Here is a 24737-nt window from a genome sequence, read left to right as displayed (position 1 = left end):
TGTTTAAAACAGATCACTGACGCTTCCCATTTGGTGTCATCGTGTGTTTTCCTACACACTTCGGTGGTCTCTGCCTGCCGCTCAAATGAGAAAGACGGCTCTTAGTCCACGCTGCGGCCCCTCCCTCTGACTATTGTGTCTTCGTAAAAGTAGAGAGAGGGAGGAAGAGTTGAGTAAAGAAAGAGAGAGCGATAGGGTCAGTGAGGTAGTGAAGTGTAAACTGACATACTGAACAGTACAATAGCGACCACATGGACCAATTAGTTTATTATAGCGCTTATCTTTTTTAATCTTAGGTGATCCCACATATTACCTCCATTAACTCTTATCAAACTGCTGTTCAGTTGGGCAATACTGTCTACGCTCTGTGAGTTTTCGACAAATGTTAGGGCTGATTCCTTAAACCGTCTGACGTACACTTTTAATGCACGATTGGTGCTTGGACTGGTTACCACAATAGAGCGGAGGCAAAACAGTGAACACACTAATACGGACAATGCTCTGGTCACCTGGTTCGCACGGATTCTAATTCTTTTCCTCCTGTCTTCCGACTCTAAGAAACTCATCCTGAGGGATTATATTTTATGTTTCTCCAGAGGACTGCCTTGACGTGTCAGTTTCTTATACGAGGGGTTATGGATACAAAAATGATCCAAAGACAAAGCACCTATGCCGGGATACATCTCCTGTTGGTGGTCACCCTCATCGCCCTCAACCCGCAAATGCTGGTGGATGCAAACTCGTGGTGGTAAGATGAAAGTCAACGTAACTGCTACTATTTAAACCAGAAGTTTGTCGACGCTGGCCAGTAGACTACTCTTAAAAATAAAACTGTACTGAGAAGTTTGGCTATTTTTTGTTGTAAATAAAATCCAGTGCGCACTGTCTAGCAAAACGGGCTTGCTGAGAACAAATGTGGAGGCTTTATCACAATATTTACTCTGCGACACAAATGGTCAGTTTGTTTGTAAATATGCCGACAGGCTCAGAGGAAAGCTTCTCTTGACCTTGTCCGGTGATTGTACCAAAAGTTAACTTTAACTTTAATTGTTATTTGGTCGCATAAGTTTTAGGATTCTTTATCAATCATATCTGGGGAGTGCATTCACATTTTACGTAATTTCTTACCTCTGACCTTTAAGTTAAAATGTTGTCTGGTGTATTTACCTGTTTTTTTTACTTGTCTGTTTCTATCTATCTATCTATCTATCTATCTATCTATCTATCTATCTATCTATCTATCTATCTATCCATCTATCTATCCTCGTTAAATGCAGTGGACAGTTATTTGCAATATATGTGCAAATAAAGTTTGCACAAACTTTAAAACTTATCAAGGGATTCTGGGTGGGTAAAACTTAATCGACTGACGATACCCATACAGATTCCATATTGGTCTTGTCTAGTTTTAACTGTCTTTCGTGAGTGTGATCAATATTTGTAGTGAACTTACTTTATGTTTCAGGTCGTTAGCTATGAACCCCATTCAGAGACCGGAGATGTACATCATCGGTGCGCAACCTCTGTGCAGCCAACTTACGGGTCTGTCCCAGGGCCAGAGGAAACTTTGTCAGCTTTACCAGGACCATATGGTATACATCGGAGAGGGGGCAAAGACTGGTATTAAGGAATGCCAGTATCAGTTTAGACAGCGGCGATGGAACTGCAGCACTGTTGACAATACTTCAGTTTTCGGTCGTGTCATGCATATAGGTAAGTCATGGACGAACTGCATAGATTAAACATGTCAAAGCACAGACCGAGGACATGGAAAGTGAATAAATTGTATCTACTTTCAAAAGAGTTTTGTTGCTTTGAATCTGTTAGTGTATTGTGTCCAGAAAAATAGATGATTTCGTATGTGTGACGCCTCATGCATTTTATGCACATAGACCGTGAAAAGCACCCGTTTCGCTCACAGCAACTGAGTGTTAGTTCCGTTCAGCAATGAAACAAGGTGCAAGGGGCTTGTTGCGCCCTCACCAGTTAAACGACCCCCTCCTTCCTTGTTCCAAATAACACGGGAGTTATTCGCAGTTAATCGCAAGGTTTATATTGAGGTGTTAGTCGGGCTATTGTCTAGCGTTGCTTTTGAAATGCAATTATGGGATGACACTGAGTCGGGAGATCCGGCAATCTATTTGAAGTCCAGGACCAAAGGCTAATAAAGCGTCTCTACATCACCCAGACGCTTCAGTACGAATCCTATTGTACTCCCCAGCATAATTAGAGTCTTTCGTAGCTTGTTCGATTCTCATGATTCAATATCTTTAAAACGGAGAGTCACGAAATCCAATTTGACAACTTGGCGTGCTGATGCTTCATTGCACACGCATGAGATTTCCAAAACATTTTCTCTTGTACATTTTTAGAACTGTTGTCTCCAGGAAACAAATGAATCAGAAAAAATGAGTGAGAAACAGAAAATACTGTCAAGATCTTAAATCTTTTAAACGGAATTTTAAACCGCTGTTATTTTAGTAACGGTAATCTAAGAACAGTTTATATTAGAAGTCTTGCATGTCTTGCAAAGGGGAACAAAAGCAAATGACGTATCATCAGTATCGTTTGATGGGTCTGGTCTGTTGTATTCAAGTGATAAGCTGAAGAGTCTTAATAAGATGGTAAAATGGCCATTTAAAATGAATCTTTTAACAGAGAATATAAAATGAAGGATTTTCAAATCGTCTGTGCTATTTCGGAAAAACATCAGAACATATATTTTAACATTATAGCGTGATGGGAAATACTCTCAGGAAGTGTATAAATATATCTGTACAAACAGTCCTTCATTTGCCATTGAGGTATGTGCAGTCTGCATTCCAGATGCTTTATTGGTTGGAGAAATGTCAAGTAACAGATGTACTGCAGCTGGAAAAGTGCAAGGGCTGAAATGTATAGACATAAACCTCACACTTTTTCAAGCAGACAGTGTCACTGGGTCATGTCAATATTTCATATGTCTCATATGAAGTCTACTGCAAATGAAAAACTTTCAGCCACTTTTCTTAACACATCCTTTATGAAACTTCATTTTTATTTCTTAATTACAGACTGCTTTACTCTCTTCTCTGTCCTTCCTGCTTCCATCCCTCCAATTCTTAAAAAAAAAAAAAAAGATTATAGCAATCAGATGTCAGTTTCAAAGTGTGACCAATAACTCATATGCCTCTGAAGTTTGGGTTTTATGCAGGACACAAAGTGCATTACCTACTTTTCTTCTGTTGCTGCAGTATACCAACATATATTGCTCTTAAGCTAAATCATAGATTAACTGTACTTCTCCTCCATTTGACATCAGGACGTATTTAAGCCAGCAGTATCAGAAGGCATTGTCTGTGTATTGCCCTATAGGCAGCAGAGAGACGGCGTTCACTTATGCCATCAGTGCGGCAGGTGTGGTTAACGCCGTCAGTCGAGCGTGCCGTGAGGGTGAGCTCTCTACCTGTGGTTGTAGCCGGGCCGCGCGACCCCGTGACCTCCCTCGTGATTGGCTGTGGGGTGGCTGCGGGGACAACGTTAACTACGGCTACCGTTTTGCCCGGGAGTTTGTGGATGCACGTGAACGAGAGAAGAACTACCCGCGAGGATCGGTGGAGCATGCGCGCACACTGATGAACCTGCAGAACAATGAGGCAGGACGACAGGTGAGGAGATTCACGCATATACACGCCCACACTCTTATGTGAGAAATTCAGTCATTTCTTCCTTTAGAGCATTTTCATTCATGTTAAATCTGCTGAGGTTTGTACCGTCTGTGTGAAACCTATGGATAATTTTAGCATAATAAAGTTCTCAGGTGGTGGTGCACGAGCCGATAAACTGATACCTCAGAAAATATCAAATTTCTCAAGGCAAATTCTTTGATAAACTCCACTGCATAACAGTGTTTTGGCTGACAATGCACAGTAAGGTAAACCAGTCTCAACCTTCACAGTCTTTGTGTAGATGGAGCCAAAGCCAAAAACGAAAGTGCAACTGTTGTATGGTGCAGGTGCTGCAGCACCAACCCTTATCCTCTCTAAACTGAGCTTCCCATCCTGTCTAGTGGCTTATTTAATTGCAAGGTCAGTTTGTGCACAAGCTCAAACTAGAGGCTAGAGTTCTGCTTAAACAAACAAACCAATGTTAAACTCTTGGGCACATGGGGGACTGTGACCAAAGCACAAGCAGTCTAGGTGTCTCTTTGCTCCTCCGTCTACAAATGCTATTCCCTATCACTGGAATGTGTGTGTGTGTATGTGTGTGTGTGTGAGAAATAGAGAGAGAGACGGAAACAGAGAGAGACAGACCCTACAAGCTGGGGCCTTGGGGAGTGCTAATTTATTGGAAGTGACCAAATGGTCCTAGCAGTAAGGCTGATGCCCTTGGAGTCTTTAGGGTCAAGAGGTCAAAGAACATTCCTTTACAGGGCCATGGCCAGGCTCTGGACTTGTAAGGCTTAAGATGAGAGGTGACAAGACTGTGAAGAAGGGCTAAACTCTCTCTTTCTCTCTCTCTCTCTCTCTCTCTCTCTCATTCTCTCTCTTTCTCATTCTCTCTCTGTTTAATTTCCTTAATTTTGTTCAAAGACATGAATATGTTTCAAAACTAAATGTGTAGTATGATGTAATATATGTAATATATATAGCACAGTAAAAGGTGGAGGCAGAGATACATCCCTTGCTGAACAGTCTGCCAGGTCTTAGAGTGATGAATCTCTTTCAACAACTGTGTGCTCTGTACTGAGCTGCAAACTGCAGTCTTCCCAAACACATAGTGCAGAGTCTCAGCTCAGATTATACACACACACACACACACACACACACACACAGAGCGAGAAAGGAGTGAGGGTTCCTTGCTGGAACCACACCTTGGAAGAGTACCAGCCTTTTACTCTTTCCCTGAGAGCTTTTGTGGTGACACAGCGCCATAAAAAGTCAATTTGCCTGGCGCTGTATATGCAGGGTGTAGTAGAAGGGTTTTTTGTGTTTGTGTTTGTGTGTGTCTGTGTGTGTGTGTGTCTGTGTGTGTGTGTATGTGTGTGTGTTTGTCTTTGGCTAGCTGAGCTTATTTAGGGTTATTTACAGAGCAGAATGCCCCTCACTTTAAGGTAATGGATGCTGGAGGGATCTGCATCTCCTCTTGGAGGTCTTTGGGGTTAAGAGGTCAAGGCCTGGAACAGAGGCTTCTGGGTGGATGGTTTAAGTGAGTAGGAGATTACATCTCTGGTCTGTATGGAGCCAATGAGCTTGAAGCGACTGCAGATGCCCTCACAGAGCTTCTCTAAACTAGAAATTTCCCTCTGTTAACCATGTTGAGTGGCAGGGGCTTTTCTCCCTGACAACCTGTTGAGGCTTTATTCTTTCCTTCTTTCTTTCTTTCTTTCTTTCTTTCTTTCTTTCTTTCTTTCTTTCTTTCTTTCTTTCTTTCTTTTCGCTTCTTTCTTTCTTTCTTTCTTTCTTTTCGCTTCTTTCTTTCTTTCTTTCTTTCTTTCTTTCTTTCTTTCTTTCTTTCTTTATTTCTTTCTTTCTTTTCGCTTCTTTCTTTCTTTCTTTCTTTCTTTCTTGGTGGTTGCTCACACTTGGTGGAAACCAGGCTTTAGAGATAGGCGTGTTGCGGCTCCGTTTCATGTGATTGTTGCTTAGGGCGACCGCCCCGCTTGCTGGCTTTCTGCAAGGTTTGTTTGCCAGAGATTTGTCTTGCATGGAGGAGCTGAGGGCTAGCAGGGCATTGTGGAGGAGACAGAAGCGTAGCAAGGTGCTAGATGTGTGGCGTCTGGGCCCGGTGCCGGGAGGCAGGGGGCTTAGAGTGAGGAATGGTGTGTGGTTCCGGTTGTGTGGGTCACAATAGCTGGGTATTCCAGCCCCCACCACGTACAGAGAGAGGAGAGGCTTCTCAGATGAGTGAGCCCAGTGTCTCAGCCACACAAATCATCCAGAGTAGAGCGGACTGACACTCACTCCATAACACAGACAAATGCACACACACACACACACACACACACGCACGCGTGCGCGCACACACTCTCACACACACACACACACACACACAATAGAAGAATGTAGAATGTTCCTTTGCTGAAAATGACAGCATTTAGTTTGAAATAGGACTGAGCCCCTGTCATTAGCACTGATGAAGTGAGGAACGACTAAATGGATATTAGAACAGCAGACACAAAAAAATGCCTTACTGTTACAGACACTTCTATAAACTTGAGGACCTTAAATTGCCTATACTGAAAGAGGAGGTACACTCAAAATTCCAAAACAGAAGTAATATAAAAAGTTTGGGTAACAAACAGTTTTATTTAGGATTTTTATAAGTTCATTTTTAACAGTTGCTAGATATCCCTGAGAAAGTCTATAAACAGAAAGTCTTCAGATTAAATCAACGGTTTATTTTACAGTATCCTTAATCTAACCAATGCCTCTCATTAATGAACAGTGTCAGGTTTCATTAAATACCACCAAATTGTTTTACAGGTTTACATTTTCCTGTGGTCTGGATCTGTCTTGGTTTTGATGTAAAGTTTTCAGTGAGTTATGTATGTTTTAGCTGCTTATTCTTCCTCTCCTCCCTGCCTTATCTGTACACCTTAAGGGGGGTTTGTTTACCTTGACTGTGTCTGAGCCCTGCTGCATTGTCCTGATCCCTGAGACTGTGACCTCATCCCAGACCTGTGAACCTGTCTCTGAGAGAGAGAGAGAGAGAGAGAGAGAGAGAGAGAGAGAATACAGAGAAAAAAAGAGGATGATGTAGAGCGAGGGACAGAGACAAAGAAGCAAAAGAGAGAGATGAACTAGAGAATAGAGGGAGTCCCCGTTTGCCTACTTTGTGATTAGCTCATCATTCACAGTAAGGACAGGTAGCTCCATAGGACTGGAGGTTAAGAAAATAAGTGGCATTCTTTGGCCAGGGTATCAGTTACTGAGCCTTTTGTTGGTCTGTGATGGTATGTGTTAGAGACATTTCTCTGTAGCATAAGCTTGTTTTGCTCCCGAGGGAAGACACATCACTCTGACAGTAGCTTCATTGTTAGACTTGTTGTTGGTCATCTTTAGAACCATTTTATCTTGGGGGAGGGGCGGGGGCCTTTTTAAAATAAGTTTCTAAATTTTCAAAAGGTCCAGAATGGTCAGCGAGTCCTAACTTTGACTAAGTGGTGCTGAGAGTTGGACCTCAAGACGCACGTGTGTTTGTGCATCCACACATGTTTATGTGTTAGGTTAATGCTGAAATTCTGTGTGTCTGTTCAATATTGTTCAGTTGGTACAGTGCTGCTCTGTAGGCAGGTACATAGGTGAGACAGGTGATAGAAAATGTGTTAAAAAGTGTCAGTACTTTCCCATAGATTGTTGATGTTAGTACTCTGACTCTCTCTCTCTTTGCTCTACTGGCTGTAGGTGTGAGAAGGGGGTTGTGGGGAGGGTGTGCTTCTTAGATGATCTCAAAAACAGTGTCAATAGGAGGAGTTACAACAGTGTGAACAGACAGAGAACAAAATAGCAAGAAGAGGAGAGGGGGAAAAAGCAGAGTACACAAAAAGAGATAAAGAAAGGGAGGAGAGAGAAAGTGAGTATGATATAGAATGAAACACTATGCTGAACCAAAGCTAATGAAAAACTAACCGTGACAGAAAAACAGATATCCACTCTGCTCCAAAGAGGACATGATAAAGGACAGACACAGAGAAAAGCTCACTCTCCATGGCTAGTGTCAAAAGTGTGTGTGTGTGTTTGTGTGTGTGTGTCTGTGTGTGTGTGTGTTTGTGTGTGTGTCTGTCTGTCTGTCCGTCTCTGTCTGTGTCTTTGTGTCTGTGTCTGTGTGTCTTTGTGTCTGTGTCTGCATTGTGTGTCGATGTGCAAGTGCTTATGATTGATTGTGTTATCTGCTTAAAAAGAAAGACATTTCAAAACCACAAATCAAGTATTTAAAAATAAACTATTAGCTCACTGTCTCATTAAGTTGTGCTGGGTGGTATTGATTCAGCTGTGGTTAGAGTGAATTTAATCAGCAGGAAGTCTACTCTGTGTCGACATAGGGGCTCCCTGTGTATTCTGTCATTGAATGGCTATTCATCCCATTGTTTTCTAAGTGCTCTCACTGCCTTGTTCTGTTTGTCAAGAGACTGTAAACTAAAAGGTGCCATCAGGTCTGTAGACACTCCAACGTTGGCAGTACAACAGTTATGCCACTAGAGGGCTGACTTGTATTAAAACCACTGATGTCATCAGATGTGTACTGATGTACACAACCCAAAGCTTTATGAATGAATAGATTTATTTAAGTGCTTATGCATGTATTTTCTACCATTCCTCTCTAACTTTGAGTATTTTTTCCTTTTTGTGTGTTTTCTTTTCATCATGACTTTAATTTCCCCCTGTTTAGTGCTTACTAGAGTAACTGGACATGAGGGTTGCTCATCAGGGACACTTGTGTAAAATAAAAAACTGAGGTAACGAGGTCTGCATAAACTCATTTCTCTCTCTCTCTCTCTCTCTTTGTGCACCTGTCAGGCGGTGTACAATCTGGCTAACGTGGCATGCAAATGTCACGGCGTGTCAGGATCATGCAGTCTGAAGACATGTTGGCTGCAGCTGGCTGATTTCCGCCGTGTTGGCGAGTTTCTGAAGGAGAAGTACGACAGCGCCGCCGCAATGCGCATCGGCCGCAGGGGCAAACTGGAACAAGTCAACAACCGCTTCAATCCCCCTACCCCAGAGGACCTGGTCTACATCGACCCCAGTCCAGATTATTGTCTACGCAATGAGACCACAGGATCCCTGGGCACGCAGGGCCGGCTCTGCAACAAGACCTCGGAGGGAATGGATGGATGCGAGCTCATGTGCTGCGGCCGTGGCTACGACCAGTTTAAGACCTACAAGCACGAGCGCTGCCACTGCAAGTTCCACTGGTGCTGCTACGTCAAGTGCAAGCGCTGCACCTCCCTCGTAGACCAGTTTGTCTGCAAGTAGCACCCAACGCGAGAGCGAGAGGGGGGAGAGTGCTCGGCCAGTCTGAGGAGGGGAAATGACGAGAAGGACAGAAATAGAAAACCTGAAATGAGATTACGATAATTATAAAAAAAATAATAATAATAATAAATAGAAAAGAAATTTAAGTATATTATATCAAATGGGTTGTAATTTAATGAGATCTTTTGGATGTGGGAACAAACAAAATGAACTTTGGTTATGAGCAGAAGGAGCTGGACTGTACATCTGTTTGTTTGTTCTCTTTGTCTTGTTGACATCTCACTCCACTGCAGCTTGTGGTCCGTCTCAACAACCGATGAGAATTCCAGTGTGAAACTGGAAGTGAGGTCAACAACGTATCTGCTCTTGACGACTCACTCGACAGAATGAGCAATTACCTTACAAACTCTTTGAGGACTCTCTCCTGAAAGCAGAGCAATAGAGAAACAGGTAAATTTTGAGAAAGAGATGCAAACAGGAGTAACCTGTCTGGCTGTATCATTACCTACACTCAACTTTCTACTTCCTGCACACTCCTTATATGCTTTTATGTTGTGGACTGCCTCCTCTCACTGTGACTTTCAAAGCTCTTAAGAACTTTTAGTCAGACAATGACATCATAAAGGGACAAATGGATTCTAGAACTTTGGAATTGTGTATTTCTATGATGTCATGCAGACCTTTGCCCAACCTCATGCTGCCTCACTGCCTTCCACTCAACCCACTTACACAAGAACGCTGGAGAGTGGTAGGAAAAAAAGGGAAGAGTGAATGATGGACATACATGGTGGGGATCACGGAAAGCTTGGGAGCTAAAATAGTTGATATATGGGGTGAGGGAACACATTTAATGTACTGCCTATTGTTAGTCTACCATGTGGCACAGTTACTTAACACAAAAAATGAAAAAGCTTACACCCAACAAAGTTTTCAAAGTTCAGTTTATCTTAGTGGTTTTAAAAGTGGATTATCTCACACTGTCCAGAATCTCCTCTTTCCACCTCATCTAGGACTACTATCAAATGATGCTCACATTTTCGCCCAATTGACATGATTCTGGGTTTAAAGAATGAGTTACAAAACGATGAATGTCTGCTCATTAAACAAATAGAGGGCATTTTGAGGGTATATGATAAGGACTGCAAATTATTGTTGGAGTCAAATAGTGATTCAAAATATATTTTATTAAGTGCTTCTCATTTTATACATTGTATGTATTGTTTTGATAATCACAGTTTCTTTTATATAGAAGTTCCTGTTGTTGATATGTTGGCTGAGTCTCTAACTAGGAGTGTTTAATCTTTAGCAGTTTTCCCCTCTATCAGATCAACAAACCTATGGGACAAAACAAGGGCTTGTCAAACAGGGACTGCTGTGAAAATGTACACCTTTAAGGAGCAGCCTTCATACGACAAATAACACCCCAAAGTTACAACAGGAACCCAGTTCATGTTATGCCAGAGGTTTACTGTCCTCTATGACCATATGCGTGTTGTGTATGTGTATTGTTTTCCTTGTCTTTCAAACAGTAATATTAAAACTATTATAGTGATGATTATCAACTGTTTGGGCGTTTGAACTGTTTTATGGAAAATGGCTTTGAAGTGTAATGCATGTAGCTCAAATACAAGGTTCAGTAATACTTCAACACCATGTTTGTACCTTGAAACAGCTTCCTAGATTGGGTTTTTATACATTCCATTGACTATGATAGCTGGATTTAAAGATGCTTAGAATTACAAGATCTGGTATGTTTGAATCTTGGGTGTTTCTCAGCCTCATACACCCTCTGGTTTCATCTGTCAGTGACCATAACCTTGCTTTTTGCATGGGGTTGGCTTTCGGTCAACATCCACTCCGCTGAACGCTGACCAGAGACCATCCCACAGTTGCATACACACAGGCAGGTAGATTCCATTAAACAGATTGGTTAGTAAAGATTTGCATCAGCAGAGAGTTGAATTAACTGAAACTTCAAGCTTCTCTCCACAGTCTGTAATTCCAGTCAGTGGGTCTATAACCACACCAACTTTCTGAACCATTTAAAGAAGAACTAAGAAGATAATGCAGAACTATGAAGATAATCCAACACTATTCTGCTATTTAGGTGCAGACCCTTATGCTTAGTAAAGCCCTGCTGTCTGGTGGAGGTAACACATATGTGATTCCACCTTGATTGAATGGTTTACACATTTTGAAACAAAAATGAAACAACATGTGAGTCTTTGGCCGCTGGCCTGTGTAGAGATTGGCAACTGCATCTCATATATATATATATATATATATATATGTTACTGAAACTTTGGTCATCTCCGTCCTAACACAGATCCATCCTCGGATCACTTTCAATACCACACACCATCAATGTTATTAGAGTACAGATGTACAACTGTGGGTCTTTACTGTTTTTGGAGCCACTTTAAAGTAATGGATGTCCTCCCCACAAAATAAATATACACAGCTGATTCTTGTTTTCACGAAGACAATTCAAAGTAATAGGGAGGGAAGTAAAAAAAAAAAATATATATATATATATATATATATATATTTGCTCCCTCGTCACAGATGTTTTGGTAAAACAATATTCAATTGTTCAGCTCACTCGCCGAACTATATTCTTTATAATGATCTAGCAAAGAGCTTTTTGTTTATCATGAAAAATGATAAACAAAAAGTGGAGAGACTGTTGGATGTTTTGAGTAAACACAAATACATATTATCATCAGCTGGCTGAGTTGTTTATGGTACCTTCCTTCAGTACTGATTCCTTCCTCTACCTCTGCGAATTTCTGCAGGCTAATTATAGCAGGAGTTCAAAAATCCCCCAAAGTCATTAATTTGAAATATGAGATTAGGAAAGTTTCTTTAGACTAGTGGACTTATCTTCATATGAGAATATAGTCCTAAATGCTGCTGTCTGATCAACAGTGTAATAATGCAATTTAAACTGAATGATGGGCTTTTGCGCCATCTAGGGGCGATTAAGTGTTATGAATGAGTTAAGTGTGAGTTTAGGGCCATGAGGTGAGTTTAGTTTGGTGATAATCAGTTCTAGACTGCATGCTGGGGGAGGACCTAAAACCACCCCTAACCCTACCCTAAATGAAGATGATCCCAAACCCTAAAATGTCCAGTGGTGGAGGTTTCCAAAATATCCAGGTCACTGTATTCAATATTATGAGTGCTTCATTTGCATCTGACAGCCTTCCTGTGATTACAACATAGTGACCCTCTCAGAGATGACATCACTAGAGACAGATTGCTTCTTCTCCTTCCTCCATGTGAATACAACTCTTTAAAAAAAAAATACACGCTGCTCCTACAGAAGACATGGAAAGACAGGGGAGTGGCATCCATGCTTTGAAATCGCAAGTTGCTGCATTTGCTGTTTTGACAGCGCACATGGGAGATGCATGTGCTGCTCAAGAGTGTCTTGTGCCCTTTTGATTTCAGCAGGCTAGCTAACCCAGACAATAATTACCACTATAAATAAGTGATATAAATAACCACTAAAAGTGAAAAAGGGCAGTGACAGCTCTAAAATAAGAACTAAAAATGGTTTACATGAATTACATTCTATTAGAAGTGAGACAACACTCTCCTGGACAAGATAGGTGTCCACTTGTCATCCTAACTGAGCTTTTAACATCTGATTTTAACTGAAAAGAGCTAAAGGATCTGCAGCCATGATCGATAACTTTCATCTGCTATTTTAACATGCGCGTGATTCAATGGGCATGAAGTTTTGAATTGGCTTTTGAAATTATGATGAAGATGTGCTCACTCCAGTTTATGTCCTTGGGAATTGTGATTTACAGTCTGAATACACTGTCTGATGATTTCAGAGGGCAGGAGATGAGGGATCCTTTGATAAGATAAAGCAACACTAATAGGATAAGATTAGATTAAGATTTTGCATGTTGCGAGACATGGATCGTGTGACCGGACTGTACCCTTGTATCCAGGTTGTTGAGGGGAGGCAGGTTGGCATACGGGGTAGAGAGTGGTCAAGAGCTCTGGCAAGTTACAGATACTGGGACTATTTACACTATATGTTGTTCACTACATTACCATCTGTTCTTCAGTTCTCCCTTTCCTTGGTTAAGAAGAGAATTCTGTGTAAGGGAATGCAAAGCAGTTGTTAAGCAGTGTAATAGCATATCCTTTTTTGTCCTTCTTTGACCCCGGACCAAATATAGTCTGCAAATATAAATGATACTTTAACGCAATTAGGCTAATAAACAACGTAAAACTGAAATAATAGCATGGAAAAAATATTGCTTAATTTTTTTTTCAGTGTATATGGCATGATTTCCATAATTCTAATAGAGTTATGACTCGTTGGGTGTTATGGTCATATTGTATGATTAAAACACAAGAGGAAAAATGTCCCATCCAGTAGGCACCTGTGGCAGATTAGAGAAGAAATAAACTGTAAACTGTAGAAGAAATGTGACATTGTTTACATCAAAACATCAAATACTCATTTGGAGCTGAGTACTTACTTCACAAAGCTAATGCTATAAACATAAAGCAATTGTGTTACGCATCTGATGTGAGTGAATATGATAGAAATAAATATGTAATCACCTGCTGCCAAGATCCAGTTTCATACAACTCTCATCAGTGGCATTTGACATTTCATAGTTTTTTTTTTAGTCTTTGCCAGTTATTTTGTTCATGTCAGGACATGTAAATAAGCATTTTGTTATTTGAAATGATTTTTGTTTCTCTCTTTTTTAAACCCGTTTTCGCCCCATCATGGCCTGGCAGAAATGGAGAGGGGAGGACCACGCATTTTCAGGGACATCCAACCCAGTGGATGGCAATGATGTGCTCTGCCTTTACCACCTATTTTTTCAGCTCAGTTATTGTTGTGTTATACCATATAGTGTGTGTGGTGGCAGGGACTCAGGTTACACATCTATATTGGGAAATAAATTCCTGTGTGTTTGAAACCAGGAACATTGACCAAAGCACTGGGGGGGAGCAGTAATGTCCCCACCTTTTCTCTGATAATGTTATGTATTTATTTTCAGGTTCAAAGGTAACACTGATAAGACAAGCCTGCCCAATAGCCATACTCTGATTAAACAGAGATTTAAAAAAATATATTGTTTGGGCACAGGTCGTATCTTGTTGTCCCTGGCTCAGAAACATATTTGATTGTGATAAGATAATTCCCACATAAGTCACATTGACATTGTGGCTGTGTCCAGGTTTGACTGTCATAGCTGGGATCAGTGCATGAACGAATTAGTTAGTTCCAATCCAACTGAACAAATGGAATTTGAATTGGACTTGGAAGGGCCATTGAGAAATAGAAATGGAATTAAATTGGACTTCCATTGCAAAGAATTTCATGGTGAGTGAACAGGTACTAAGATGTGAACATTAATTTTAGCATTTAAGTGGAAAATAGGAAAACTGTTGTTCAAATGTATTTGAATACAGTTTCCGGAAATCAAAGTTTAAGTACAAATTATGTAATGATTAGAATTTGAAGTTCCACAACAAAGTATCTTCTGTAATGGTAAATGAAATGAATTTAGGAGTTAAGAATGATTTATATATTTGAATTATACCTCTTTTGTTTGGACCTCTTATGTGTGAACAGCATCTCTTTGGTTTGAGTAGTTTCCTGGATTTTTCACTGAATTGAAATATCATTCCTGTATTTCAAATTTATTTCCAGGTCTGCATTTCAAGGGTTGTGTCATTTCCATCTCAATTCATATTCCAAGAATTAAAACTGAATTAACTATTAATTCTGAACTCAGTTTAGAACTGATCCCACCCCTGCTGATTGTGGCAAGCAGCAACTGTTGATTTTCCTACCAGTTGCCACTATCAGGTGTGGCAAGCATTATGGAGGTCCAAGAAATAAAGTAATGAATATTTTGGTAAGTGACAGGTTTGCAGTTATGGTATACATTACTCAGGCTATGCCAAAAGCCATCTAATCTATCCTCTGCATTAATATGAATTTGTTTAACCCTCACAATAAATTCAGAAAGGTTTCCTGTTAGATTAAAGGCTTTGAATCAGAACCACCTTTGTAAAAGGAATTTGTTTTTGGTGTGTTCAGTGCTGAAGCATACATTCATCTAAGCAACAGATATCACATATAATACACATGATATATTGATGAGGAAGGAATCATATTGCATTGAGGAGTGAAATCATCAAAACTGAATAAATAAATGTTAAAAAAAAACAACATAATAAAGTATCTAACATAATGTTTATTTTTGCAAATTCTGCGTCATGGTACATGAGAAAATGACCACTTTTAAAGTTTTGACTGTATAAACATAAAGATTGCACCAGCAGCACAAGACTTAAGTGTTTACAAAGGTCTATCTTTGCATATGTACATTTCCTTCATTATACGAATATGTACACCAGAATAAAGATGACATTTATGTTCATAACAGCACCTAGATAGTCAGATAGTAGAGTGTGTAACATCTGACTATTTCAGAGAAAGAGAAATGAGGTGTTCCTTATTAATCATAACTCTATGACTATTATAAGCAGCTATGTTACACTGTAATCCAGCATTACAGGGTGTCCCTACAGTTATGTGGGTTTTGTGACTACTTTTCTCTTGTCTCACTAACCTTGTCTGACTGCTTCCCCCTCATAGCTCTTAGCTCATACAGACAAACACTCCCTCATTCATATTCAACCACTGGGCACACCCTAATTGCTTAAAACCTGTTTCACTCCTGGTTCCTCAGTTTGGTGGTTTGATCACTTTACATTACCTTGCAGCAAATAGCTTCTGCTGCTTAGGTTCAAGATAAAAGCACCCCGATACCCCACCAAAATCAATAGCAAGAAATTCATTGTAGGTTGGGTGTGGTGCAAAGACTAAGGCACAATCAGGGTGTGTATGTAAATACTGGGCAGAGTGTAGACATTTGACAGTTGATAGAGGTTTTGTCTTTGTCTGATTATCGACCCCCTTGTATTTATACCTCATTTGCAATATGTGTTCATGCCCCCATGTTATAGATGACAGTTTCTAAGAGGGCCATTTGAGAATATATAAGCATGCACTTACCCAGGATATGCAGGAGACAGTTTCACGTTTCAGTTTTGAAATGAATTTAAATTTACACATCTGCCACTCATACGTGCCACTTACTTGCACTATTCACCACACACACACACACAGTTGGCACCTAGAACTCTGTAAGTCTGTCATCAACTCTGACACAGAAGCTCCTATTATCTGAGTACATCACTAACCTTTGTCCCTGACCACCCCATCCTTACTCCATATTAGCAGAGATATGGGAGAGAGAGAGAGAGAGCGCTATCAAACAGCTGCAGCACTTAGAGATTGGGTATCAGTGTTTTAAAGATTATTGATGTTTATAGATGAAGGTGTGCCATCACGGCCAATGGTAATCATGTAATTAATATAAACGGATTAAATTAAGAAACTAGACTACACACCAGATGCTAGAAAAAAATTAGTTTAAAAGGAAACACAATACAAAATGTACGTAAAACTGATACAAATCCTCATCCTAAACGATACTAAACGATCTCGACACAAATGACAAAAACAAGTATATTGACTACAAAACCCGTCAGACCAGTAGAGAGTGCTCTTCCTAGTGATGCTCAGCTGACTCATGTTAGTGAATTTTGATTGGTCATAGCGTCCTCACGCGAGGGGCGTCACTCAGAGCGCAACGACATCGAGAGATCAAGTGAAGGCAAGTCATTTCATAGAACTGCTATGAGATCAGTCATAGTCCTGAGAGTCGAACCGTGTTGGGGCAACTCTTTGGTAACAAGCAACTGAAGACAACATACCTGTGCCCCTTGTTAAGGTAATGTGACAGCAATACAAGTGTATTTATTGTGTTCTTGTGTTTCTTGAGGAATTTTCGATAGTCTCTGTTACCAAACTAGACGTTTCTCTTCAACACGTACCTACTATCTACTCTGAAATTAGCTTAGCTAAAAAGCTACCATTGACTCGCTACGTCGTTGTGTTGTCAACAGTATTAGCTAGCCCAAGTGTTGTGCCACAGGCTGACTGAACTGACCACAGTTTTCCCTCGAATAACTGACTATGACAGGCTATGAAAAGTAAACAGGACAGTTGTCTCTAACTTTCGTAGGATATACTCATATCTGTTTTCACTAACGTTACCAATTTTAAAGTTTCGAGATAATACAGTTTTCATCCGCACTATTCAAAAGACAGTGTAGCTTTATCCTATCTGTATCTCTTGACAGCAGGCTAGCTAACTCGCTAGCTAGCTTGTAAACAAATCGTGCTACCATGGTCATCCATTCCTTCTGATAGGCGTACTGGAAACAGAATTCAAGTGACAACTGATTTATAGGCAAGAGCTATATCCAGTAGTTAGATTTTTTCCTCTAACATTGAAATTGTTAATATCGAAACGTTAAAACCCGCTCGCTGAGTTGAGTTTCTTTGTCTTGGGAACACATACTTAACCCAGTGGTCATGTTCCAGCTGATGTCTGTTGAACGTTTCTGTTTTCGCAAACAAAGATGACCTAAATTATTTGCGTATTTACTGCACACTGTGAACAGGTATAACTGGTACCACAACTGTTTTATATATAGTGTTTCCCTTAGCTTGTATCCCTTTCTTGGTTCGCGGAGACTTGTGTTTTCACGTACGATGGCTAAACAAGTTGCAACTCCAGTGACTCAAGCATAGGCTTGTTTGACACTGCACAATACGTAGCAGTGTTATACCGTTTTTGTTCGTTGCTTTGTCTGAACTTTACCGTAAAGTGGGCACACTGATATAGGCTGGGTTCCATTCTAGGTCCTTAGAGGCTGTTAATAAGAAGTTATACTGGCTGATCTACCTGACATTAAGTTGTAGGTCACAGCTAACATTTATCATCTCCCAACTGTACCTTACTGTGTTTAATGCCTATTCCACAATACTCAGTGTAACTACAAAGTGTGTGTGCTTAATTATAAACCCTCCAATTGTGGCTGGACAGTTTATCTTCCCTAACTAAACTTTAATGTGTTTGATGTACAAACCTCTTATAAACACACCTTCTCAAATACTCTGAGATTCTCCAGGATAACAACTTTGGGTGAGTCTGAATAGGACTTTGGCAGCTGTGTTGTTGGCAATGCCTGTAGAATCTTTTACAGTAATAGCAATTTGTTCTAATTCAGGAAAATGTACAGTCACAGTCCTGTATGGATGCTATTTTAAGAGCTATTTTCAGGAAGGCTCATCATACTGAAATATATTGATCACAGTTGCGGAGCTCAATCCAGATCAGTAGTGAGGGCACTTTTCTCAACTCATTCTGACAGGGATATGACCAAAGTAAGCTCTACTCTCACACTACGCTGCCCAAGGAACTGCAGTGGTAACTGATGGGGGCATTAAAAGACATGTTTGAAGTGTATTTTTTGATAAGACATGTTCCCTGTTTAGCCCAGGTACCACAGCGGTGTCTCACTGTATCTATATATAGAGCTGGTCCAGTGTAGATGTGACTGCATGCTCACACCAGTCACAAGCCTTTTAAAAGACATTACCTGTCTGTATGCCCAGATTTCCTGTCTGCTTTTAGCATAAATTGCATTTCATACATTTAGTCTAGCCTAGTTCTCAGTATGTTTTGTGTGCGTAGAGGTCGTCGTACATTCATTGTAACAAACAAACAACTGCCCTCCCAAAAAGAACAAAGGTAAGCAATATTATGAAGTAAAGATAAAAACTCTCCAAAATGTGAAAAAGTAGATGATAGCGTCAACTTTTCAAAAAACAAATAAACAACAGCAACAACAATAAAATACAAATTTAGTTGATTCTGTGGTGCAGGAAAGATGACATAGCCTGAGACAGAGTTTACAAACCTTGCTTAAATGTTTCAGAGATAAGACATGCCAAAGTGAAATGCATTATTTCTTCTTTTGGGAAGATGTAGTGGTAATCATCTTAGGTGATGCCTGAGGCTCTGATCTCCATCTCCATCTCCATAATACCGTCACTCTCTGACCAGGAGCTAGAATAGAGTAATTGTGATCAAATAAGCTCTTGTCATTTTGGCTTGGAGGCTTCTGAGTAATGCTTGTCAATAGTGCAGTGTAAGCGGAAGTGTTTGGTTTTACCCATGGCCTTAGGTATGTGTGTGTTGTTTAGTATGTTAAGTACGTCATGGGGAGTAGCTGTGTGAACTTTTCTGAATGACAATAAAAAATGAAAGAGAAAGGTAGAAAGAAAGTGAATGGTGTGTGTGTGTGTGTATGTGAGAGAGAGAAAGAGAGATGGGGGGGTGCTTAAGCTTCATGCTGTCTGTTCTTACAGATCAACGTTTTGTCTCAGCACGGGCAGCAGTGTGTGCATTCCTTAATCCGACTGGGGTAGTGTGTGCTGGCCAAAGCAGCCAGCTCCTCTGAGTTCCAGCGTGTTTATGTCGTCTGTGTTCGTAGGCTCTTTGATGTGACATTTAGCTGTCCGTCTCATTTTGATTACTCCAGCGTTTTTCCTGAACCATTATGGGGAATTGGTCTCATAGGTAAAAGCTGTGTTTGACCTTGACTCGCCTGGTCCACACGCGTCAGACATGTGTCAAACAAATGGAACATTTGACAAACTGGCAGCATCACCGTGCCTTTTGAAGGACAAGTTAACCTCATTGTGTTTTGATTGCATATGTGAGTGTGTATTTCTTTACATAAGGGTGTACAGTTCATGGTGTGAATGTTTGTATTGTTTTTGAATGAGCCCAAGTGTTCTTGACTGTGTGCCTTGTGCTCAAGTGCACAGTATCACATGACTCTTTGCTCTTTGTGTTAATTGTGATGGGGGGGGGGGGGGGGGGGGGGGGGGGGGGGGGGTTCCTAGCACTCAAAGTATTGCTGTTCATTACTATTAACTTTGTCGCACTGTTGGAGGTGCATGTTGTTGCTGGTCCGTTAACACGAGGATGCAGCTCCAGAACTGCTTTTGCTCTGGCTGGCCATTTGGTCTGTCTTTCTGTCTGTTTTAATTCTTAGTTTGTTCCTATAATCTGCCACTAAATCAGATGCAGTAATGTTTAGGCTGGTGGAGCTAGAAGAGTTCCATTCATTGCCTGGTCATGTGGAGAGCGTTCTTGCCAATTAGAGTTTTTACCAAGCACAATAAACGTCTTGTTTTTACAGTGTCAAAATCCTGTAGGTTTGTTCTCTCTCTGTGTTCTCTCTCTCTCCCCCTCTCCCTCTCTCTCTCTCTCTCTATCTCTCTCTCTCTCTCTCTCTCTCTCTCTCTCTCTCTCTCTCTCTCTCTCACGCGCTCAGACACTCACACACACATTATCTTTTAGAAAGAACAACAGAATGATTTGTATGAGCTGGTAATTTGGAACAAATGACGGAATTTATTGTTTGATTGTACTTAGTGTTGTAAATGGTGTAAGAACAATTGTAATTGTTGTAATAGTCTGATCTAGTCACATGTTCATATGCATGATTCACTGGAACAGGCAGCTTAGCTATGTAATGTTTCTCAGCAACTTGCTCAACTTCTGCCAGCAACTCAGAGCCAATCCATCAGACCACTGATCACAAGTACAGATGTCCCAACTCAATTGCTGATATGAATAGGTAGTGTGTGTACTTGTGAGTGTGCGTCTGTGTGTGTGAATGTGTTTGAAGCAGAGAGTCTTTTTGTTGGATCCAGTATAAGTTTACATGTGTCAAGTGTTCTGTAATGCAAGCGTGTAAAGCAGGTGATACACTCACTTAGGAAGCACAAGTGAATCACCAGTAGACCTAAGAGAAAATGAAAGTAGGTCAACATTAAGGCACACAAAAAAGGATGTGAACTCATGTGTTTTTAGCAACTGTGTTGTCAGACTTCTTTGTAATGCTGCATCATCTCTGTGTTGTTTGTCACACCGATGGTCACACTACAGTGTGGTTTAGGCTGACCATGATCGCGTTTTGTCTTTGAGGGAACAGAAAAAGCATTACTCATTGGTCTTTTGCTTCATCTGTACATCCTTATCCTTATCGTTATCCTAGATTAGAAACAACATAGAGACACACACACACACACACACACACACACACACTTACTTTTTTCACCCTCTGTTTTGTCTGTCAGAGGTCAGCATTTCTGTGCTGCGTGTGCGTTCAAAAAGCCAGCAGCTGAGGACTGGATTTGTGCCTTTTTGGGTAGTGTTTTGTATGTTCTGTGTGTTTTGTGTGCATGTGTGTGAATGACAGGAGGACTGGAATAGAGCGTCACCGTAGGACAGAGCAGAGAGGCCTGGTGTAGGCCTGGAGTAAGTACCATCCTGCAGATCAGCAGTTTATGTATTTAGACACGTATTTCATTTCTACTCAGACACACTCCATTCAGCCAGCCAGGGTCTTGATCAGCCTCTGAATCCCCGAGCCAGTTGTGTTACATTAAAACTGGAGTGAATTACAGGAGGATGCTTGATTCAGAGGGTCAGAATAAAGGGCTCTCTTCTACTCTTAACTACTCTCCTGCAGTGTCCACATGCTCAGTCTGTCCTGCACAGATTCATTTAGGGTCCTGAGGCAACCATATTACTGAAACACTACCTGCCCCTCACCAAATAGAGTTTAGAGAACACACAATCCCCCATGTACTTTCCCAAAGCAGGTCTTTCTCTCTCTCTCTCTCTCTCTCTCTCAGCCTTGGTCTCAGTCTCGGTCTTAATTCTCCTGCCTGCTGAAAAAGAGAGAAGGAAAATCAATTTCAAATGACATTTCCTCTTTTCTCCCTTTCTTTCCCTGTCTTTTGGGTCTATTTTCTTGCTGACAGCCAGCCAAATTGATTTTATTCTAATCTTTTCTGCAAGAACAAAAATCTGTGAGATTGGCCAAAGGAAGGGCATTGACTCGCAACTCCTTTTGCAACACTCGTTTATGGACTAACTGCTTCTCTCCATAAGCATATGTTTAACCTTTTAAAGGCATGCTCGCAAGCACTGTTAAATATATCTCATTGGCACTGATGCCAGGCTGGATGCCAGCCTTGTTTATAGTGCCTGCAGCGTGTCTATCTCTGTCTGTCACCAAGATCTTACATTGGCCTGAGTTTTGGAGGACTACTGCGATTTAGATACTTTCCATTCTCTGTATGAATTTAAATGCAATGGTAACGATTACACTGAGCTGTAACAGTTTTCTAGAGAGTGCTAAATGTTCTGTCAACAGTTTTTTCATAAAAGGATATATTGAGTGATATTTTCTGTATTACAAAGAAGTAAAAGATGAGAGAGGAAATTAATCTAGTGAAGGATGTGACTGGCAGATTGTCACTGCAACACATGATCACCTGTGAATGACTGTGTAGTGTTTATGAGAGCAGATTGCAATCTTTGCAAGTTGTTTTTGGCTCATATTTCTAAAACCTAGTGTGGGGAAGGATGGGATATAAGCCTGTAATGTGTGTAGTGCTCAGGCAGCTGGCAAGACCTTCTAGTGTATATGGGTAGATAAAGAGGTGCTTACCACCTGCGCCTCAGAGAAACACATCTCACTTATCAGGAGCAGTTTAAACCTGACACCTGAGGGAGTGAGAGGGGGCCTACTGGAGGACATCCCCAAATTACTGACACACACACACACACACGCACACACACACACACACACAGTGCAGAGTGCGGCCTGTTTGGTTATATATGCACACATGCTCCTCCCATTTGTGTTGCACATGCACACACACACACCATGTCTCTTTTAGTTGTTTTCCTTGGTGTGACAAAGCACACATTGAGACCTTTCATGAGGACTAGATTTGTTTGTTTTTCTCTGGTGCCCAGGGACCAAGTGGAGATCAGGTTCATATGAAGCATCTATCTGCTGTGTAACTATACTTGCTGGATCCAGTGAACTTCACCATGTGTTGGGCACAAGAAGTGGACTAGGCTGTCCTACAGAGAGCCTTGTGCGCACATGCTGGGATCACTCCATCATTCATTGTTTACTCATAATATAGACCCAAAAATGTACTTACAAACATGCTGTATACTTTTGATACAGTATAATGTCATTCTTAATATCCACCAAACAGGGATTTGCAGCATTTAGAGAGTCATGGTTACTTTGTACATTGGAGGTGTTGGGTTATAATCTTCCTTTTTGGCTTGGTATTGATAAACCTGATATGTCCACACATAGCTCAGATGTGACGCACATCCTTGAACGGCAGTGAGATAAGAGCACACGCTACTCTGTAATGACTCAGTAAAATGTGCTCTCTGTTGGTTAATTCAGTCGTTTAGATGCCAGCTCTCTAGCAGGTAGCTGCTTACTATTATAACCATACTGCCGATTTGATTTGGCAGTCCTGCAGTTTTACTTGTTGAGGAGAATGTTTGTCTGAATGGTTTTCTCCCTGTAATGTCTATCTGAGTGCAGATCTTGCGTGAGTAGTGTAATGTGAGTGTGTGTGTGTTTATGTAAAAGGTGTTAAGACGTTGCCCACCGCATGTGTCCCAACGTGAGCTCTTATTGCTCCTGAACAATGTGCTATTCCACTGTTTTTTTTTTTTCCAAAAATGTTTGTTCTTATTTTTATGTAACTTTTTTATCTGTACTTACTGTGTACTTGTAGTTAAGCTACTTGGATGTTCAATAGAACAGTAGTGTCAGGAACACTAAGAGCATTTGTGATGTAACGCATGGAATTTTTTTGTAATTGAAGCTTTGGAAGTTTAGAGTTTTTTGGAGGCGGGACGTGTATAAGGAACACGTGATGAGGGAGAACCGGGTAGTGCCTTTCTGTCAAACTGTCGCTCTGACGGGCAGCTAGAAAAAGGAGAGAGGGTGGTCGCTGATTGAGGCTTTCATTTGTCTGATTGAGGTTGTAAGTGAAGAGAGTGCTTTTATTCTCTTGTTATTCCTCTCTCTTTCTCATTCTCTCTCTCTCTCTCTCTCTCTCTCTCTCTCTCTCTTGCTCACTCTTTCTGTTGTTTTTTGCCTTCTCATACTCACTCAGTCACACTCTCACCCACTCGTTCATTCACTCGTGTTCTGTTTCCCTCCCTCTCTATTTGTTGTTCTCCTGTAGACTGCTCACGTCAGGCTATCTCATCAGTTACATCTGTTGAGACACAGACGAGCGTTTCTCTCTTTCTCTCCTTGGGCGTTTGTTTGTCTTAGCAGTTCCCTCCATCTACTCTCAGAGGACAGCGTAGATACTGTTTGTGTGTTTGTGTTTGAGTGTGCCGCTAGCAGCTTTCACTAAGCTGTAGTCCTATACACTACTGTTCAAGCTGCCTCAGGTGGGCAGGTTTTCATAGTCGCCTTTTAATAACTTAGTAGCTTTAAATGCTGATGAATTTCCCTGCGAGCAGTTGTTGGCCCTAATTTGCTGTGTGTGTGCATGTGTGAGTGTGTGCCCATGTGTTTATGTAGACCTACTTCTGTATGTTTATATGGAACGTCTTTGGCTTGTAGGTTGGTGATGGCATATTTATGACGTTACTCTGGTTTCTCTGATTAGCAGAAGGCAGATCATCAGGCTTTCTTTTGTGTATACTCACGCACCTATATACGCATGCAAACACTCAGGTGAGGCAACATGATTTATCAGTCTACTCATGCTGTCCTTCAATTGTCCCTAAATGCTTACCAAGCCCTGGATGATTAATGCAAAGAAAATGATGTTGGGTGGAGAGATACAGTGAGACAAAAAGAAACAAAGACAGTATTCTTGTGGGTTTGCTCCATTTCTCTATGTGTTCGGGCTTGCTTTAATGTCACATGTAGCTGTGTGGCACAGAA

The 24737-nt window shown here is 40.9% G+C and overlaps 2 protein-coding genes across 2 annotated transcripts in view; both read left to right on the top strand.

Annotated features, from left to right (window-relative positions):
• Window positions 1–677: 677 nt before the first annotated feature.
• Window positions 678–8957, top strand: wnt5b (wingless-type MMTV integration site family, member 5b). The gene is made up of 4 exons (XM_030770586.1): window positions 678–748; window positions 1466–1713; window positions 3355–3647; window positions 8499–8957. The coding sequence occupies exons 1-4, from the start codon at window positions 723–725 to the stop codon at window positions 8955–8957; spliced, it is 1026 nt and encodes a 341-aa protein (XP_030626446.1). The 5' UTR covers window positions 678–722.
• Window positions 8958–16683: 7726 nt separating this feature from the next.
• adipor2 (adiponectin receptor 2) overlaps window positions 16684–24737 on the top strand; it is a 29210-nt gene continuing 21156 nt past the window's right edge. The window contains exon 1 of the mRNA XM_030783913.1: window positions 16684–16807. The gene's annotated coding sequence lies outside the window, so the exon portion shown is untranslated. The remainder of the gene's footprint in view (window positions 16808–24737) is intronic.

This window comes from Chanos chanos, chromosome 1 (assembly GCF_902362185.1).
Source record: "Chanos chanos chromosome 1, fChaCha1.1, whole genome shotgun sequence".
Classification (NCBI taxonomy): domain Eukaryota; kingdom Metazoa; phylum Chordata; class Actinopteri; order Gonorynchiformes; family Chanidae; genus Chanos; species Chanos chanos.
The sequence above is the reverse complement of the archived record's forward strand: the minus strand, read 5'-3'. Positions and strand labels throughout refer to the sequence as shown.

Excerpts from the sequence above, each read along its gene's own strand:
- wnt5b (XM_030770586.1), top strand. The coding sequence starts at position 723 with ATGCTGGTGGATGCAAACTCGTGGTG. Across the intron at positions 749-1,465 it reads GTGGATGCAAACTCGTGGTG|GTCGTTAGCTATGAACCCCA; the intron begins GTAAGATGAAAG and ends TTTATGTTTCAG. Across the intron at positions 3,648-8,498 it reads ACAATGAGGCAGGACGACAG|GCGGTGTACAATCTGGCTAA; the intron begins GTGAGGAGATTC and ends TGCACCTGTCAG.